Source organism: Pristis pectinata, chromosome 1 (assembly GCF_009764475.1).
Source record: "Pristis pectinata isolate sPriPec2 chromosome 1, sPriPec2.1.pri, whole genome shotgun sequence".
Classification (NCBI taxonomy): Eukaryota; Metazoa; Chordata; class Chondrichthyes; order Rhinopristiformes; family Pristidae; genus Pristis; species Pristis pectinata.
In genome coordinates, this window is record NC_067405.1 from 50,651,336 (window position 1) to 50,670,968 (window position 19,633).

Sequence of the window (19,633 nt, forward strand, 5' to 3'; positions counted from 1 at the left end):
TGAAGTAAAGCACTAGTGATGTTGAGAGGTGCTCAGTAAAGGTGCAGTATTCATTTCTAATCATTCCAGTGCCACTCCATGATTCTTTATTCTGAAGAAGCAAATAAACATTTTCATATCACTGAATTTTTAAACATTTCCCATTGCAATGGTGGTTGTTGACAATTCTTTTGTTATAATACCTCAGATCCCAATTTAAAAGGAATGATTTCAACAAAATATACTTTGTTATAGTAAAGAATATACCATGAGTATAACCAGATACTCCATTCACCTTCCCTAGAGGAAACATTTAGGTTTCTGCCTTATTTAACACACGTTCATTGTACTCAGCTGAAACTGGGTTACTTCTAACAACATATTGTTTCATGCCATTCACTTTTCAAAGCTTGGGAGTTATGGATATTTTTAAAATCATTGTGGCTCCAGTAATATACATCTCAATAAAATGACAAACATTGAACAAAGCACTGAAATATACCAGTTAACTATTGGGCTTTAAGCAAATATCTTTCACGTAATACTTCTGAATTGTAAAGATAAAGAAGCATACTTCTAAGTGAATAAAAATGCTTATGATTGAAATTTTCATTTTACCCTCATTCCATTCTGGCTTCATGAGGTTAGAATATTCTAAATATTGTAAACAAATTCATGTTTAAAAATAAATGGTATCATTACCTCGTTCTCCATGTAGGGCTGTATTCTTGGAAGTTTTTCTGAACTAGTTGCGTATAAAAGTAGCTTTATGCTCCAGTATCTCTTTAGCTTTGCTGTTATTCATCGAGTCCTCCGAGTTCTTAATGTGTTTCATCTCTCCTGAAAGTAACAGTTAAGTCTAAATACTTTGACAAAATGGTGTGATACACAAAAGGTGGAAAACACAAGCTTGGGTGTCAGCATAGTTTTTTGAAAGGACTTCCTATTACTCTCTTCCTGTGAAGGTAGATCAGAGGACTGCTCCTACACTGCCATTGATTCAGCTCTTTGTGGTTCAGCTGAGGACATACAGAAGCCTCACAATAATTCACATCGTGGCAACAAGTCTGCCCATGTTAGACCCAAAGGAAGACTGCAGTGGTCACAGTGATGTAGCACGAGTGAGTATTCTGAGTGCTACTGTCCTATTTCTGTAGGACCAAAAACTTTAATTTGCCCACAAATGCATTGTGATGGTCTCTTATCCATACACCTGTCATCTAAGTTGCTGTAAGACTGGAAGAATATTATAGCAGGTATTCCACTTAATCATATGAATGCTTCATTGTTTTGAAAATACTCTAATGATATTACTTATATGTTGCTAAGTGGATTTCCAACTTGTGTCAGGCTGCAAAACAGCTATTGGAGTCCATCTCATTCTAATTCCATAGTAACTAAAGGAAGCTAAAATCAGGCTTTGTCTATAAGAAGGAACAGATCCTGAAAGATGGCAAGCTGTGAATCTTCCCCCATGTGAGTAAATTTATCTGGTGAGTAGTTGAATTTACAAATCACAAAGCTTGGTGCCCGTTCTTTACCAAGTTAGCTGACTTCAGCCAGAGTGGGAACAGCAATATTACACCTCCCTTGTAACAGGGTGGGGAAAATCCTTGCTGGAAGTGTGCATGGATATATTTGGATGTAACTGTAATTTGCCAGTTCCCACTACTCTCCAACAAGATTTGTAGATGGACAGCTGAGTGAGATACCAAGAGACATCTTTCACGGAATAGATTAATGAAACAAACTTACTGCCCCTACCCCTTCTGATCCTGAACTGGGTGACTATGGTAGGTTATGGTTGTATCGGTCACTCACCGATATCTCACCCAGCTGAGCTTTGACTGTGACTGTTAACAGTATTCCACAACCAAAGGAGTCACATCACAATCAGTACAGGAGGCAATGGGATCACAGAGGGGAATAAAAAGGAATTATTTCATAGTCCATATAAGTTTAGAACATAGAACTGAGAACAGAGGAAGACCATCCACTGCCTTAGAAAACACAGAACTCTGAAGTTGTTACTAGAAGCAAATCTTTGGCTTTTAACTAAAGTGCTAATCAATTAATTTTCACCATGAAAAGAAGTAAACTTTAGGCAACATCACACAGGAGCTGTACTGACAATGGCACTCTTAAGTATCAGCAAACACAATCTGGAAACAAAGAAAGCCCGACAGCAACAATCAAGTAGAGAACGAAATACACGAGGGAAGAGGGTTGCACACCTGCATTTTAACCCATGAAATGCTGGCTTCACCAGTATGCACATTGCCGTGGCCACTCATAAGACCAGAGGGAAAGATAAGGATGTCTCGATACCTAAACCTCCTTCTGGGATCTACTTATTCCTCATTCCAAGGCCTCTTCTGATTCAAATGCTGCAGGTGATTGAAGCAAGTACTTTTCACTTTCTCCTCTCCCTTCACCAATAACCCAGTCCTAGGGTCTTTTCATTTTAGAACCTGAAGAACTGGAACTTTCCCAGTTGGAGGAGCAAGAGAAAGAGGAACATATAGATAAAACTGGTCAGTAATGGTCTTACTGAATGGTGGAACTAGTGCGACAGGCCAACTACTCCTGCAGGTGAAAAAATGATTAATTGTTGAAAATGTGCCACTGCCCAACAGCACTGGGAACGTGTCAAAAATGTGATGGTAATCCTTTGGCACTGTGTTTTTCTCTGGATCAAATTTCTAATTCGTTGGATGCTGAGATTAAAATAGATGTTTGCTTGGGTATCTGACCCACTTAGAAAATCACAAATCCCCTGTAACAATAGGTAACTTGCTGTGGTTAAGGATGTGGAAGGTCAACCCTTATAAACATTAAATGATGCTGTCAATTATATAAATTAGTGTTTGTTGGAAACCTTTTAGTACTATGTCTCCTACTTAGCAATAAGTCAAACTGACAGCCAAATATATCATGAATATTATTTAGTATACTTTTACCAACTTCTGTTTCTAAGCATGAATTATTGAGCAACTGTTTGGAGGCTCAGTCTGGATAGTTTTCCCTTACCACTTCTTAACTGGTAATTTTGTTCTCACTTGTTAACTACTCACTTACACAGCGTTTTGTTTAATGAATATAAAATTTAACTTGCACAAATGCAAGTGTAAAACAAAAAAACTTTCATTTAAATTGTATATATTTAATCGAAGGTGATTATTGGTGAGGGGGTTTTGGCTTGATAACTTCTTACTGGTAGGAGTTGATCAGCTTGGGGTATCAGCTCTATTTCTTCCCCCACAGATCCTCCCTGACACATTGGACATTCCTAGCAACGTCCTTTATTTCAGATTTCCAGCAACTGCCGCATTCTGTACTCACAATTCTAGGATGTTTTTTTTAAATTTCTCTCTCCTCCTTTCTCCATCTATTTATATCTCCTCCAGGTGGTTTAGCTGCCGTTAACAAGCCTTCTTAATTCTCTCTCAGTTGAAACCATTCTATGCCATCCATTTTCTCTTGGTCTCCACTCTATCACAGACATTCCCCTCATTCTCTTCCCAGTTTCCCTTTACTGTAACATAAAAGATCCTGCTTTCTAAATCTTCCCATTTCTGAGGAAAAGTCCTCAACCTGAACTGTTGTCTTTGTTTCTCTCTCCACAGATGCTGCCTGGCCTGCTGAGTATTTCCAGCATCTACTGTTGTTACTTCAGATTTACAATATTTGCAGTTTTGTTTTTGCTTTTTATTTTTGTTACAACACACTTTTATGTATCAATTTTAAACCAAATTGCTATCCATTTAAATATTTTTATTTATTTGATATACAGCTATCTTCACACTGAAAATGTGGATGCTGTACAGATCCAGATCTGAACTGAAGTGCATTGAAACCAAAGATCATCATTGAACAAGGAAATACATTCATAGTGATCACCAGGAGGCCTCTCCACTTCATCTGACACAGCCTAAAGTCTAATTTGAAAAGAGATTGAATGTTATAAGTTTAGCCTTAATTATTTCTTTGAGAAGACAGACAATATCTTCTACTCTCATTTAACATTAAAAAGAGTTGACTCATAAAGGACCTGTTTTGCTTGCAGTATAACTTTACAAGAGTGAAGTCAAGAGTGTTATTGCGGTATAAGAGGAAATATAAAAGAAATCAAAACAGGCTGATTAAAAGAATCTTATCCATGACACTGAGAGAGATGTAATTTAACATTTATCCATTTGATCTAACTTGTCTCTTTCATCAATGCAAAAAAACAGGTTGCTTTTTGATTTTTAGTTTACTCAACATTATCACTGAACAGTCATAGTTATAAAAACAGTGTAGGAGGAGCACCTGAGTAGCACTTGCCAAAGCAGAAACAGATTCACTTGGTAGGAAAGGATTGTTGATTCATGCATGTAGTTCCATCAAGGGAAGCAAACATTAATAAGATTGGCATTGACAAGAAAACCTTTTGCTCTCCAATATTTTCCAGAAATGTGGTTAGACTATTATTTAAAGCAGCTTTTTATATTTGATTAAGCTTTGAAATTGTCATTTACTCTGCAAGTGATGAGCAGCCAACAAAATCTACAGACCATTGCAATTTACAGCAAAGAAGCTATTTATTGGTGCAAGATAAAGGTGATCCTTTTGCCCCAGTGTCAATTCATAGTATTATACTTTTACTTGTTCAAAATAAATTTCAAATCATCCAAGAACACTGTAAAAAAATCTCTTCTGACTTCACTCCTAGTGATAAATTTTAAATGGTTATTTTCTCATCAAGTTCCCAGTGCCAGGATATAGTCTTTGCATTTCACCATCAAAATGTTTCAGAAATTTAAAAGCCTCCATTAAGCACTTTCAGTGCTCCAATAAAACAGTCCCAGCAGCTGTACTTTCTGATCTCATCCTGTTGAATTAACCAGAATTGCTCCCCACAGCTGTAAAGTACAGCTAATAAGGGGTGTGTGCATGATAATTAATGTTTTGGATAAACTCATCAATAATCTGTGCCTCATTACATAAAACTCCAATGTTATTGGCTTTTTCATGGCTTTCTCCAATAGTAATTGTACTCTCCAAATTATGCTGCTGAGCACCTGGTTCACTGTTTATGTAAACCTTTCAAGATCTTTCCATTAAGTGCAATCTCATATTGATTTTCTTTTCCCAGAATGTATTACCTCATTATTATCTATATAAAGTTGCATCTGCTACCTGTTTCCTCTTTCTATTAGCCTGAATGTCATCCTGAGGTTGTCTTCCACCTCTCTTGTCTGTTTGCCAAACCTCCTGCTTGTGCATGATAATAGTTTTAAACTGTACCCATGTTCAAGATATCTGCATTGACCAAGAATAAAACTGAACCCATCACTAGCCACTGAGGGAATCACTTCAGAGCCTTATTCAATCCAAGCAACACACATTTACCTTAACTTTCATTTTCCCTATGTGTCAAGTGCAAAGACTACATGCCAGATATTTTTGAGGAAACCAGTGAGTAAACAATTAGAAGATGCACTAAGTTAACCATCAGCATAGATTCAGGAAAGGAGCACCTCACCATATAAACCTGGGGGTTTGCAAAGATATTACAAGCCACCTTTGGATTACAAATGTCCAGACTGTAGACTCCTGTACATACAAATGAACTCCCATAATATTAAATTCAAAAGTCTCACGTACATACCTATGTTTGTTCCTACAAACAGCAGAACTAGTTTAAGATAAGACAAGATATCTTTATTAGTCACATATACATCGAAACACACAGTGAAATGCATCTTTTTGCATAGAGTATCCTGGGGGCAGCCTACAAGTGTCGTCATGCTTCTGGCGCCAACACACCATGCCCTCAACTTTCTAACCCATACGTCTTTGGAGCGTGGGAGGAAACCGGAGCACTTGGAGGAAACCCACGCAGATACGGGGAGAACGTACAAACTCCTTACAGACAGTGGCGGAAATTGAACCCGGGTTGCTGGCGCTGTAATAGCGTCACACTAACTGCTACACTACCGTGCCCGCCTCTCTCTCTACTTTTAGTAATTGTTCTTTCTCATCATTCTTATGTGCTTTTGATGCCATCCATTACATATCTGTGAAGGTATGGTGACCATATTGAGTGATTTGTATGTATTTTCCAACTTAGACAAAATCAACTTATGGACGTCCACAAAAAACAGAACCCTGGGGACTTCCTGTACTGACATATCGGGCAGGAAAAATGAAACTATCTGTCATTAGACTTCCATTGAGCTTATCATAAAACTTCAATATCTACATTTAATGAATGGGAAGATAACCAGAGGGGTATTGGGGTCCGAGTCCATAGGACGCTCAAAGCCGCTGCGCTGGTTGACTCCGTGGTTAAGAAGGCATATGGTCCTTCATCAATCGGGGAATTGAATTTAGGAGCCATGAGGTATCATTGCAGTTATATAGGTCCCTGGTCAGACCCCACTTGGAGTATTGTGCTCAGTTCTGGTCGCCTCACTACAGGAAAGATGTGGAAGCCATAGAGAGGGTGCAGAGGAGATTTACAAGGATGCTGCCTGGAATGCGGAGCATGCCTTATGAAAGCAGCTTGAGGGAACTCGGCCTTTTCTCCTTGGAGAGACGGAAGATGAGGGGGGACCTGATTGAGGTGTATAAGATGATGAGAGGTATTGATAGGGTAGATAGTCAGAGGCTTTTCCCCAGGGCTGAATTGGTGGCCACAAGAGGACATAGGTTTAAGGTGCTGGGGAGTAGGTATAGAGGAGATGTCAGTGGTAAGTTTTTTACTCAGAGAGTGGTGAGTGCGTGGAATGGGCTGCCGGCAATGGTGGTGGAGGCTGATACGATAGGGTCTTTCAAGAGACTGTTAGATAGGTACATGGAGCTGAGTAAGATAGAGGGCTATGGGTAAGCCTAGTAATTTCTAGGGTAGGGACATGTTTGGCACAGCTTTGTGGGCCGAAGGGCCTGAATTGTGCTGTGATTGTTCTATGTTCTATGTTCTATAACCATGGTACTGGAAAAGCTATTGATATACAAAGCAAATTATCCAGGATAATAATAAATGGGAACTTTTAGGCTGAAAAGAGACTGCAAGTGTGAGAACTCATTGGTCAGGAGGGAAATTTAAAGGTCACTGGCCAGTCACTGAAATTCATCACTGATCTCCAAAATGAATCCAAACTTAGTAATAGGAATTTCTGGAAATCACTGGAATGAATCCCTTGTGACAGTGCCCTCCTTGGAAATGGGTCTTGGCCTATAATGTGATCATTTTGGGAGAGTTGGTGGAAAATCAATCCCTGCCCAGAAAGCAATGAAGGAATTGTCTTATGAGGTTGAGAGGGTGAGGCCTATTCTCACTGGAGTTTAGAAGAACGAGAGATGAATTTATTGAAACATTTTAGAGTCTGAGGGGACTTGACAAGACAGATGCTATGAGGATATTTTCCCATATGGAGGAATCTAGAACTGGGGTCATAGATTCAGAATGGAGTATCCGTTCAAGTTGGAAATGTAGAGACTTTGTCATTGAATATATTCAAGGCCAAGACAGACAGACTTTAATCTACAGAAGAGTCAGGGGTTATGGGGAACAGGCAGGATGGAGCCATAGGCAAAACCAGGTCAGCCATTATGTTATTGATCTGTTAATTGTTTGAACCACATTTAGGCCTGCTCTTGCTCCAGTTTTAATAATATAAACCAGAAATTGCTGGAAATGCTCAGCAGGTTTTAAGCTGCATCAACCGAAAGAGAAACAGGATTAACCATGCAGGTTGATGGCCTGATGAAAGATTCTGGGGAGAGGTCATCAACCTGAAACATTAACTCTGTTTCTCTCTTCACAGATGCATGAGTTTTTCCAGCCTTTTTTGTGTTTATTTCAGATTTCCTGACCAGTAATCTTTTGCTTTTCTAATGATCTGCTGACTTGGCCAGAACTTTTAATGCATTAAAATGCATTGAAACATTTCAAAACACACTAAAACATTTTAAAATTAAAAAAAGAACAAAAAACGATTTAAAATCTAAATGAGCAAAACAATGGAGATTTAAAACAAAATTTAGGAAATTAAAAGGAGTACCTTTATTCCAAGGACCTATCTAAATGTCTTTTTACGTTCACCACTTACCCAAGACACTTGCAGTTGTTTTCTTCCATTCAAACCAAGCAGGAAGACTAGTTTCACCTCCTCTTATCTGGCACAGGATTCATCAGTGAGGCTGGGGTGTGAGTAAAGGGCATTGTATCCAAGTGGTTGCTTCCATTTGAACTCCGTGAGGAGTCCAGTGTTGGAGCACAGCCAGCCTCTCAGTGGTAGCAACATCTGCTGTTGGATACAAAATTGGCCTGGTGGCAGGAGGCAGAGGGTGGTAGTGGAGGGTTGTTTTTCAGATTGGAGGCCTATGACCGGTGGTGTGCAGGAGGGATTGGTGCCGGGTCCTCTGTTGTTTGTCATATATATTAATGATTTGGATGAGAATGCAGGTGACATGATTAGTAAGTTTTCAAATGATAGTTGCCTAAGGTTAAAACAGGACATAGATCAACTGGGAAAGTGGACAAGGGAATGGGAGATGGAATTTAACTCAGGCAAGTGCGAAGTAATGCATTTTGGGTACGTTAAACTCGGGCAGGACACAGTGAATGGCAGGGCCCTGGGGAGTGCTGTTGAACAAAGACACCTTGGGGTACAAGTACATAGTTGCCTGAAAGTGGCAATACAAGTAGATAGGGTGGTGAGCAATGTATATGACATCCTTGCCTCTATTGGCTGAGGCATTGAGTGTAAGAGTTGGCACATCATGATACAGTTGTACAAAATGTTGGTTTGGCCACACATGAAGTATTGTTTGCAGTTCTGATCGTCACACTATAGAAGGATGTGATTAAGCTAAGAGCAGGAAAGATTCACAAGGATGTTGCCTAAATTGAAGGGCTTGAGTTCTAAGGTGAGATTGGATATACTGGATCTGTTTACCCTAGAACGAAGGAGGCTGAAAGGTCACATTATAGAGAGGTACAGATAGGGTAGATAGTCAATGTCTATATCCCATGGTAGGGGTGTCTAAAATGAAAGGTAATAGGTTAAAGGTGAGGGGGGGAGATTTAAGGGGCATCTGAGAAGTAAGTTTATCACACAAAGAGTAATTGGTATCTGGAATCACAGCCAGCGGACATGGCAGGAACAGGAACAACATTTAAGAGGCTTCAGGACAGATACTCAACATAGACGTGGTGGTCCAAAGGGTCTGTTTCTATGTTGTACAACTCTATGCCTCTATGAGTCTACCTGGAATTTTTGCACTGGCACATGTGTATGAAGAATGCAGGAGTTGCTGACACTCACAGGAAATACTGTTGGCAGTTTCCACAACATTCCCCTGCAAAAACTGTGTGTACATGTTTTTATTTTACGACATTTCAGGAGACAGGTCAAACAATGAAGAATAATGGAGACAAATTCAAAGATGTTTGGGTGATTTTTAGATAATTGGGCTTGTCTGAGGCAGAAGCAATTCAACAAGGATGAGTGTAAGTAGAAAATGTATGGAGAAAAAAAAATGTATGGAGAAAAAGACAAAGTTTGAAACAAAAAGCCAAAGGAATGCTAGATTACACTAGAAATAGGACTGTGTACACCCCTAGGTGAAACCCATCTGGTGTCCACAGTGAAGTTGTGGTCTTTTAATCTCAGGATTGTTCTTTAGCCAGCTATTTTCATTGGAATAAACTACCAAGATGACCACCGGAAAGCAGACAGCATAAATGGGTTCATTTCTCAAGTACATGTGATCCTTGAGAGACGATAGATTGAGAAAATGTAAAAAGTGGGGAGTGTAGTTTCTCGGTGGAAAATCTCTTCCTGCTGTTTTTTAAAAACATCTTATGATAAGTAGTACAACTGGAGAAATATTCAAAACTATTAGCAATAGCATCTTAACTGTTACCTCTAAAAGAAAACTAATTGGTTCACCAATGGCATAGCACATGCTAACTTCCCTTAGTATATAGCATCAGCCACTGACATATTATCTTAAACAGTCCTCTTTGGATCTAACAAATTTTCATTTACACAGCATCTTCCAGTTTGAAAAAAAATACACATCACTGTTCTAACATTCAGTCCAATACTTCATAGAAATAACCCTTAACCTCAGAAGCAAATGTAAAACAAATGCTAAGAGAAAAACAGAAATGCTGGAAGAGCTCAGCCTATCAAGCAGCATCTGTGGAAAGGGAAATCAGTTGGTGTTAAAGGTCAGTGACCTTTCCTCAGAATTGGGTGGGGTGGGGCGGGGTGGGGCGGGGCGGGGGGGTGGTGGTGGTGACGGGGGGAGAGTGGTGGTTGTACAATTTTCAAAGCAGAGCTGGAGGGAGGAATGAGATCTAGGACAAAAGCTTATATGGAGATTGGTTAAAATAGATCAGGTGGTAAGGTGCATGAGTACTGACTGTTTTAAAACATTTTAAAGAAAGGGTGAGAAAGGGACATCAGCATTATAATGCGATCTGATGAGAGCAGTTTATCTGAAGTTGGAGAATTCAAGAGGGTTGGAGAAGTTCATTCAAGAGGGTTGCAAAGTGCCAAGATAGAAGGTAAGATGTTGTTCTTCTAGTTTATGTTGGGCCTCACTATGGCAGTGGAGGGAGGATATAGACAGTCAGGTCAGAATGGGAGAGTGATTGAGAATTAAAGTGGCATGCAAAAGGAAGCTCAACATCAGCCCTGCGGAGCACAGGTGCTCTGCAGAGCATTCATCCAATCTGCATTTGGTTTCTCCGGTGTGATAGAGACCACATTGTGAACACCGAAGGCAGTAGACTCGAATGGAAGAAATGCAAGTGAATCCCTGCTTCACCTGGAATGATTGTTTGGTTCCCCGGATCATGGGAAGGGAAGATATGAATGGACAGGTGTTGCATGTCTTCTGGTTGCATGCGAAAGTGCCATGGGATGGAGATGAAAGAGCGGACCAGGGAGTCATGAAGTGAGCGGTCCCTGCAAAATGCAGAAAGGGAAGGAGAGAGGAAGATTTGACCGGCGGTGGGATTACGTTGAACCTAGAATGCTATGCTATTTCAATAACTGACAAATATTTGGAACTTAGTAACTAAAAGCAAAATGTTAAGGGTTTTGAACAATCAATACGTAAATTGTCAGCATTAGCATCTTTAAGTACTGATTTATCCAACACACTCTTTTGGTATCTCAGCTTGAATCCACCTGTTGCCCAATTTTAAACACAAATATTATAAATTGTCGAAACATACCATTTCAATTCATTTTTGGAATACTCTCATTTACTGGTAAGAAATATTTGAATGTCTTTTAATTATGTATAGCTTCTTCATCTTAGACACCAATGTAATCCTTGGTTGATTTATTATTTTTGCTGTTAAAGTAATAAAAAAGACAATACTGAGAATCTTAACATATCAAAAATGCAAGAAAGGTAAGGAATTCTATCAGAGAAATATCACCAGGAAATGGAATGTAAGCAAGTTTCTTTTCAAGGACTGAACAAACTACAGAGGAAAGCAACAAGAGGTGAATGTCAAGAATCACATCTACCTGCTTCTTTCACACAGGTAGGTTGCAAATATGCTTTTTAAAAAGCTGAGAAAGATGTGAGAAAGCAGCTCACTTGTCCTGGAGTCAAAAGGCTGTGTGTTCAAGCCCGAATCCAGAGACTTGAGCATATTATGTTGACTGACACCTATAAAAGCAGGACATCACAAGTGCTGTTCCAGCCAATTAAATATTTTTGTAGTGAAGTTATTTTCATAATGTAGGAATACAATGTTCAAATTGTGCACAGGAAAACCCTATAAAGTGCAACGAGATAATGTTTATTCCAGAAATGTTGACTGATGGATAAACACTGGCCTGATATCAGAGATAACTTACCTGCTCTTCAAACTACTGCCACATCCCTACTTTTCTACAGATACTTGGTTTTATGCCTTGTGCAGATGGCACCACTAACTGTGCAGCACTCCCTCCCTCAGTCTTGTACTGGAATGTCAATCTTTATGTTTGTGCTCAAATCTCAGAATTGGGACAACTTCATAACTTTAAGATTGAGAAAGGAGATTGCTACCAGCTGAGCTACAGCTGACACTAATATGTTATATCTTCAGATGTAAAGCACCTTAAGCCTTTGTGGGATTGTGAAGGATGCAATATAATTGCAAACCATCCTTCTTTTAATAAACCAAGGTCAACTTATTGAGGAAATGATAATGTATTATGGAAACAAAAGGCTTGTAAATAGTCCATAAGGTAGTGAAAGACATGATAAGTTACAAACACGCGAAGGGCAATTTTACTCTATCAGCTGTTGTAATCTCCCTAGTTACCTACTTGCCTGAAGTAGTCATAAATTAACCATTCCCAATTTTAATCATGTTATCTCAATGCACAGCAAGACACCCAAATCTAGAAGTATTCTTTTTTTAAGATTAGCATATTAGATCCTGGTGGCAAAATTAGAATCAGAGTCCAATTTCAATTCAGCACCCTGAGAGGGATTCTGCAGGAGCTTGCTGCCAAAATGAGACAAGGGGGAGTGGATCGAGGACCAAACAAGTTGGGCTTTTCATTTCCTTGCAGGGTGGAAAGGCTGGAGTACTCTACTGGGTCACACAGTGTTAGAGGAAACAGAAGCAGGACTAAGACTTCTGACTCCTGGAGTTTTCTCCCCCATTCAATAAGATCATGCTGACTTTTAATCTCAGCATCACTTTGCTGTACTAAGCCTATACCCCTTCTTTCCCTTAATACCTAAAAATCTACTGCCATATATCTTGAATGTGCTCATTGACTGAGCTGCTGTAGCCCACCTGGAAAGAGAACTTCAAAGATTCACCACCCTCTGGGTGAAACAGTTTCTTCTCTTCTCAGTTCTGAATTGATATCCCTTATTTGGAGACAGTGACCTCTGGTTCCAGCAAACCAGCCAGGAGAAGCATCATCTCTCTATCTACCCTGCCAATGTCTAATAAGAAAGTTGGATGTTTCAATGAGATCACCTCACATTCTTCTAAAGTTCAGATCCAGTCTGCTTAACCTCTCTTCATTGGACAATTCCCCCATTCCAGAAATGAATCTGGTGAACCTCTACCGAACTCCCTCTACTGGAATTAGGTAGGGAGAGCTTCCTGTGCACAATATTCCAGATATGGTCTTACCAGCATCCTAGTTAATTTCAGTAAGCCATTTTAACTCTTGCACTCAAATCTTCTTGTAATGATGACCAACATATTGTCTGCCTTTCTAATTGCTTGCTGCACTTGCACATTTACTCTCAATGATGCATATACATGGAAACACAGGTCCCTCTGAACATCATCACTTCTTGATCCCTCATCATTTAAAATGTGCAATAAAACTCTGGTAATTCATTGTCCAATTGCTTGCAAATCCAATGGTTCACCATCTGGTTTACTCATTCTTTTGGCAGGGTCCCACTCCTTTGACAAGGTTGCACATGGGAGGTTAGTTCAGAAGGTTCAAACACTAGGTATCCATGGAGAGGTTGTGAACTGGATTCGAAATCGGCTGTGTAGGAGAAGACAGAGAGTGGTAGTGGATGATTGTTTCTCAGACTGGAGTCCTGTGACTAGTGGTGTGCCTCAGGGATCTGTGCTGGGGCCATTGTTGTTTGTTGTCTACATCCATGATCTAGATGATAATGTGGTAAATTGGATCAGCAAGTTTGCTGATGATACTAAGACTGGAGGCGTTGCGGACAGCAAGGAAGGCTTTCAAAGCTTGAAGAGGGATCTGAACCAACTGGAAGAATAGGCCAGAAAATGGCAGATGGAATTTAATGCAGACAAGTGTGAGGTGTTGCATTTTGGAAGGACAAATCAAGGTAGGACATACACAGTAAATGGTAGGGCACTGAGGAGTGTGGAGGAATAAAGGGATCTGGGAGTTCAGATACATAACTCCCTGAAAGTGACGTCACAGGTAGACGGGCTTGTAAAGAAAGCTTTTGACATCCTGGCATTCATAAATTAAAATATTGAGTATAGGAGTTGGGATGTTACAGTGAGGTTGTATAAGACTTTGGTGAGGCTAAATTTAGAGTACTGTGTGCAGTTCTGGTCACCTAACTATAGGAAAGATATCGGTAAGATTGAAAGAGTGCAGAGAAGATTTACTAGAATGTTGCCGGGTCTTCAGGAGTTGAGTTACAGGGAAAGATTGAACAAGTTAGGACTTTATTCCTTGGAGAGTAGAAGAATGAGGGGAGGTTTGATAGAGGTTTACAAAATTATGAAGGGTATAGACAGAGTTAACGCAAGTAGGCTCTTTCCACCTAGATTAGGAGAGATAAGTACGAGAGGACATGGCTTTAGGGTGAAAGGGGAAAGGTTTACAGGGAACATTAAGGGGAACTTCTTCACTCAGAGGGTGGTGGGAGTGTGGAACGAGCTGCCATCTGACATGGTAAATGCAGGCTCAATCTCAAGTTTTAAGAATAAATTGGATAGATACATGGATGGGAGAGGTCTGGAGGGTTATGGACTGGGTGCAGGTCAATGGGACAAATGGGATAAAGTTTCGGCACAGACTAGAAGGGCCGAATGGCCTGTTTTTTGTGCTGTAGTGTTCTATGGTTCTATGGTTCTATGGCAAGTTGAAACTTACAAACGGAAACATATGAGCTGAAACTCACCAAGTTCTACTTTCCATTCCCTTTAAATTTATCTGGGCTTGGTTTCCTTCTTTAAATTCAGAAGGGCTGAATTTCCTGAACCCTTTAAATTCACTGAACATTTTACTATACTGTTTTGTAACAAGTGAAAAATGGAAATAAAAGTGTGTTGGATATCAATAATAACATCAAGTAGGGATCTTTTAAAGGCTGGTTAGATTTCAGGACCAGCACGTTCCAGTGAGGATGAAAGGATGGTAAGGTTCGGGAACCTTGGATGCCAAGGGATATTGTAAGTTTAGTTGAAAAGGAAAAAGAAGCTTATACAAGGTTTAGGAAGCTGAAATCAGAAAAAGCCTTTGAGGAATATAAAGGAAGCAGGAAAGAACTTAAACTAGAAGGGCTAAAAGGGGCCATGAAATGTCTTACACAAGTAGGATTAAGGAGAATCCCAAGGCATTTTATATGTATATTAGGAACAAGATGGTAGCTGGGGAAAGGGTAGGTCCAATCAAGGACAAAAGAGGGAATCTATGCCTAAAGCTAGAGGAAGTGGTGAGGTACTAAATGAATACTTTACATCAGTATTCACCAAGGAGAAACACATGGATAATGATGACATTAAGGAGGGGTATGTTGATATTCTAAGGTATGTCGATATTAAGAAGGGGGAAGTGTTGGTTGTATAGAAAAAAATTAAGTGGATAAGTCCCCAGTGCTGGATGGAATCTATCCCAGGATACTCAGGGAGGCAAGGTAGGAGATTATTGAGTCCTTGACAGAGATCTTTGTATCCTCTTTAGCCACAAGTGATATCCTAGAAGAGAGAAGAATAGCCAACCTTGTTCTTTTGTTTAAGAAGGGCAACAGGGATGATCCAGGAAATTATTGGCCGGTGAGCCTTACATCAGCGGTCGGGAAATTATTAGAGCAGATTTTTAGGAATGGGTTTTAATTGCATATGGACAACATGGAATTATTCGGACAGTCAGCATGGTTCTGTGCGGTGGGGGACCAAACTTGATCGAGTTTTTTGAGGAAGTGGTGAAGATGACTGATGAAGATTGGGAAGTGGATGTTGCCTACATGGACTTTAAAAGCATTTGACAAGGTCCCTCATGGTAGGCTGATCCAGAAGATTAAGTCACATGGTGAGTTTGTAAGTTGGATAAAAACAATTGGTTTGGTCATAGATAACATAGCATGGTGGTAGATGGATGCTTTTCTGACTGGAGGTGAAGTTGTGGAAAGTGAGCATAGAGCAGGATATTGCTCAGTTGGAAATTTAGGCAGAGAAATGGCAGATGAAGTTCAATTTGGACAAGTATGAGATGATGCATTACGGAAGGTTAAATGCAAGAGGAAAGTATACAGTAAATGGCAGGACCATTAGGAGCATATATGTACAGAGGGATCTTTGGGTCCAAGTCCATAGCTCTCTGAAATTGGCAACACAAGTGGGTAACATGATACAGAAGGCATATGGCATGCTTGCCTTCACTGGCTGGGGCACTGAGTATAAAAGTTGGCTAGTCATGTTGGGGCTGTATAAAACTTTGATTAGGTCATATTTCAAGTATTGTGTGCAGTTTTGGTCACCATATTATGGGAAGGATATGGAGGCTTTGGAAAGGTTGCAGGAGAGGTTCACTAGGATGTTGCCTGAATTGGAGTGTATTGCCTTTAAGGAGAGGTTGGACAAACTTGGATTGTTTTCTCTCGAGTGTTGGAGATTAAGGAGCGACTTGCTCTTCAGAAGTATATAAAATTATGAGAGGCACGGATATGTGGATAGTCAGAGTCATTTTCCCAGGGTGGAAATATCAAATACTAGAGGGCATTGCTTTGAGGTGAGTGGAGGAAAGTTTAAAGGAGATTGCCGAGGGAAGGTTTTCCACACAGAGAGTGGCGGGTGCCTGGAATGTGTTGCCAGGGGAGCTGGTGGAAGCAGATACAACAGCAACGTTTCAGAGACATTTAGACTGGCACATGAACAGGCAGGGAATAGAAAGATATGGATCGTGTGCAGGCAGGTGAGATTAGATTAGATTGGCATCATGGTCGGCACAGACATGATGTGCCAAAGGGCCTGTCCCTGTGCTGTACTGTTCTATTGTTCTAGTGTAGCCTGGAAGATCTGCTGGTCTAGCACTGCTAAAGTGGACCTCTGGACTTTTGCACTACTAAAGTCCAGAGGCTTCTAGATTATTGGAGTTTTACAGTACTCCGCTTTTCTACTTCACATTTTTCCACACGGTAATGTTGCGCACTACCGTGTGGAAAAATTCACTTAGCCTGACTATGTCCCCCTGAAGCCCCTCTGTATCTTCCTCACAACTCACACTGCCTCCCACCTTTGTATCATCAGGAAGCTAAACATTACAACAGGGGCCCCAGCTTCAATCCTTCAGCACACCACTAATTATAGCATCCCAACCTGAAAATGACCCGCTTCTTCCCATTCAGTTTTCTGTTCATAACCGGTCCACAATCCACACCACTATGTGCTCCATGTGTTTAGTATCTTCTTGTAGGACACCTTATTGAAGGCTTCCTGAATATCTAAATGCACTGCATATATTCCCCTTTATCTATTCTGCTAGTTACAACCTCATTAAATCCTAACAGATTTGTCAAGCATGATTTCCCTTCCATAAATCCATGTTGACTCTACTCAATCCTTTTACTACGTCCTGTTACTATGTTCATAATAAGACATTTTGGCATTTTCCCTCCAACTGGTTAGGCTAACTAGTTAGTTGTTTCCTGTTTGCCCTCTCCCTCCTTCCTTAAATAATTCAGACCTTCTTCTCTTAGGTCTGTTCCCTCTGTTCTGAAGATGGGACATCACTGATAACCAATCCTGGCCTCAACCTGTTGCTTGCCTCAACCATCTGACATCTTGCCTGGAACCGGTGTGAAGTCGGGCAGTTCGATTTAAATCGGACCCAGTAGTTAATATGGCCCAAGTCTCATTTCTGAGACAGTGACTAAATTTCAAACTCATACACCTACTATCTTCTCAAAAACTGGCTCTCCATTCAAGTTAGACAAAGCTTTATGAGTCAAAAGAATTTGATGATGGATAGGAACAGCGCTGAATGAAAAAGAAGGCAGTTAAGCTCTAGGCTCAGGTGAAAATGGTGAAGCGGGAAAACATGACACCAAAGTCTCTTCTGAAGTTGGTTGGATGAATGTGGGATGTTTGGGCAGTTAGTGTATCAAAGAGAGGCCAGGATCAAACTTGCAAACAAAATGGAGAAATCTAGCAATCAGTTCACTTGTTCTGACTGTGGTATTTACAAAGTGAACGTAAATGCAGCACCCCAAACCATAGGAAGTGGTATTGATAGCAAATAGTACAACAGCATTTTTCATTTTGTGGGCAACTGTACATCACTCTATTTGGCACAGTCTTATAAACAAATAGCAAATATCATTTCAGTATTACTATGGCCCTTCTCAGAAATCTACACCAATATTTGTTTTCCATATTGACTGACTGAGTAATGCACGAACAAAAACATCTCTCATATCCTCTCACTTCTGAGAACTGTTAACAACTCCATACAAATATTCACAGAGCAAATTTCATTAAATGTGTAAACATCAAATTATTCCTTACCCTCTGAGCATATGCCTAACTAAGGTCATCAAGAACCAATCAGAAGATGTTGATCAAGGAAATGCAGCCATTTTCAACTTTACTCCAAATGATAATTAATATACTTTCCTAAAGTATTACTACCTAATCAGTGAATGGAGTTACCATTCCATGGTGGTCCATGTTGAATCAGAGTCTCTGCTGGATTAGCATCATGTTCCCAGCTTGCAGAATCACAGCTGGCAGTGTGGAGATGTTTTTGCAGAATTGGGTTATTGGCAGCTGTTGAAAGCTGGCAAGCTTGGTTGACAAGTGACTTGGATGGAGAAGTATTTCTTTCCAGGATCTCTTTGTCACATCCCACACTTATTTTATCATCTGCTGCTATTAGGCTCTCATTGTTGTTCTTGTGGTGGTCATCATCCTGATTTTGTTCTGTATTCTGTCTCATTTTTTCTTCTGTATTTTGCAATTTTTTCAAAGAAAGAAAAACAGAATATCTATGATGATAATTAAGAAAGTAAACATTGATCTTATACCTCATGAGTTACCATTTTAAAGATCAAAGCAAAATCAAATCCCACTTGCACTGGGCTACTGAACTATACTTTAAACAAAATTAGTCAATAAATTTATTACAGAAAAAAACTCGCATGAAATATTTAAGCTTTCTCATCACCTTTGGAAAAAGTGTTAATTCCTTGCTAGGATGTTATTTCAAAAATGCTGGTCATCCTTCAGTCCCTCACCTATTTGGCCATTAGTTATGAAAGAGTCTTAAACATTGTCTTAGGGCATAGTGACCAAGGTCATTCCCAGTCCTCACCCATTGTCCCTGCATTAGTATTTCTAGTAGGAGTCACAGGAAGTTAGGAGCAGGATTCCTGGCCAATATTTCCTTATTAATGCTGTTTCAGCTCAGATTGGGGAGGTGGAATGTAGGGCCATCTGATCTGTATGGCTCAGAACCTGATGGGCTAAACGTCTTAGCTCTTTGAGGGGACTGGTGTTCTGATCATTTGCTGTACTGCTGGATGAAGATTATAACTGAGGTGTATATGAGTTGATTCATTATAGATCAAACACTTCAAAAATGACCTCAACATGGAATTAAATATCAAACAGTAATAGATCTTCTAAAAGTAGGCAATAACTTTGTTCATAACTACCATTAAGACCTGTCCCTAATTAAGTTTGCTCAGATAGTTAATGATAGTAGAATTATGAAATAAAACAAAAAATGAGGGAAACACACAGCAGGTCAGGGAGAAAACAAGTCAGTATCAGGGTGCAGGGAGGGTGGGGGCAGGAGGAATGAATAGGACAGAGGAATATTTGATAGGGATAGATAGGGTTGCCTTCAAGACAAATTGTAGAGGTCACCTGGTTGATGGGTTACTGGGGTCAATTGGA

General features: G+C 40.0%; 1 protein-coding gene across 4 annotated transcripts in view; it reads right to left on the reverse strand.

Annotated features, from left to right (window-relative positions):
- Positions 1–681: 681 nt before the first annotated feature.
- pde1a (phosphodiesterase 1A, calmodulin-dependent) overlaps positions 682–19,633 on the reverse strand; it is a 411,318-nt gene continuing 392,366 nt past the window's right edge. For 3 of the 4 annotated variants that reach the window (XM_052023506.1, XM_052023516.1, XM_052023524.1), the window contains 2 exons: positions 18,386–18,679; positions 682–819 (listed from right to left, as the gene is read on the reverse strand). In XM_052023506.1, coding sequence (XP_051879466.1) covers positions 725–819; positions 18,386–18,679 — 389 coding nt within the window. In that variant the 3' untranslated portion in view covers positions 682–724. The remainder of the gene's footprint in view (positions 820–18,385; positions 18,680–19,633) is intronic. The other variant, XM_052023509.1, reaches the window with a different exon arrangement.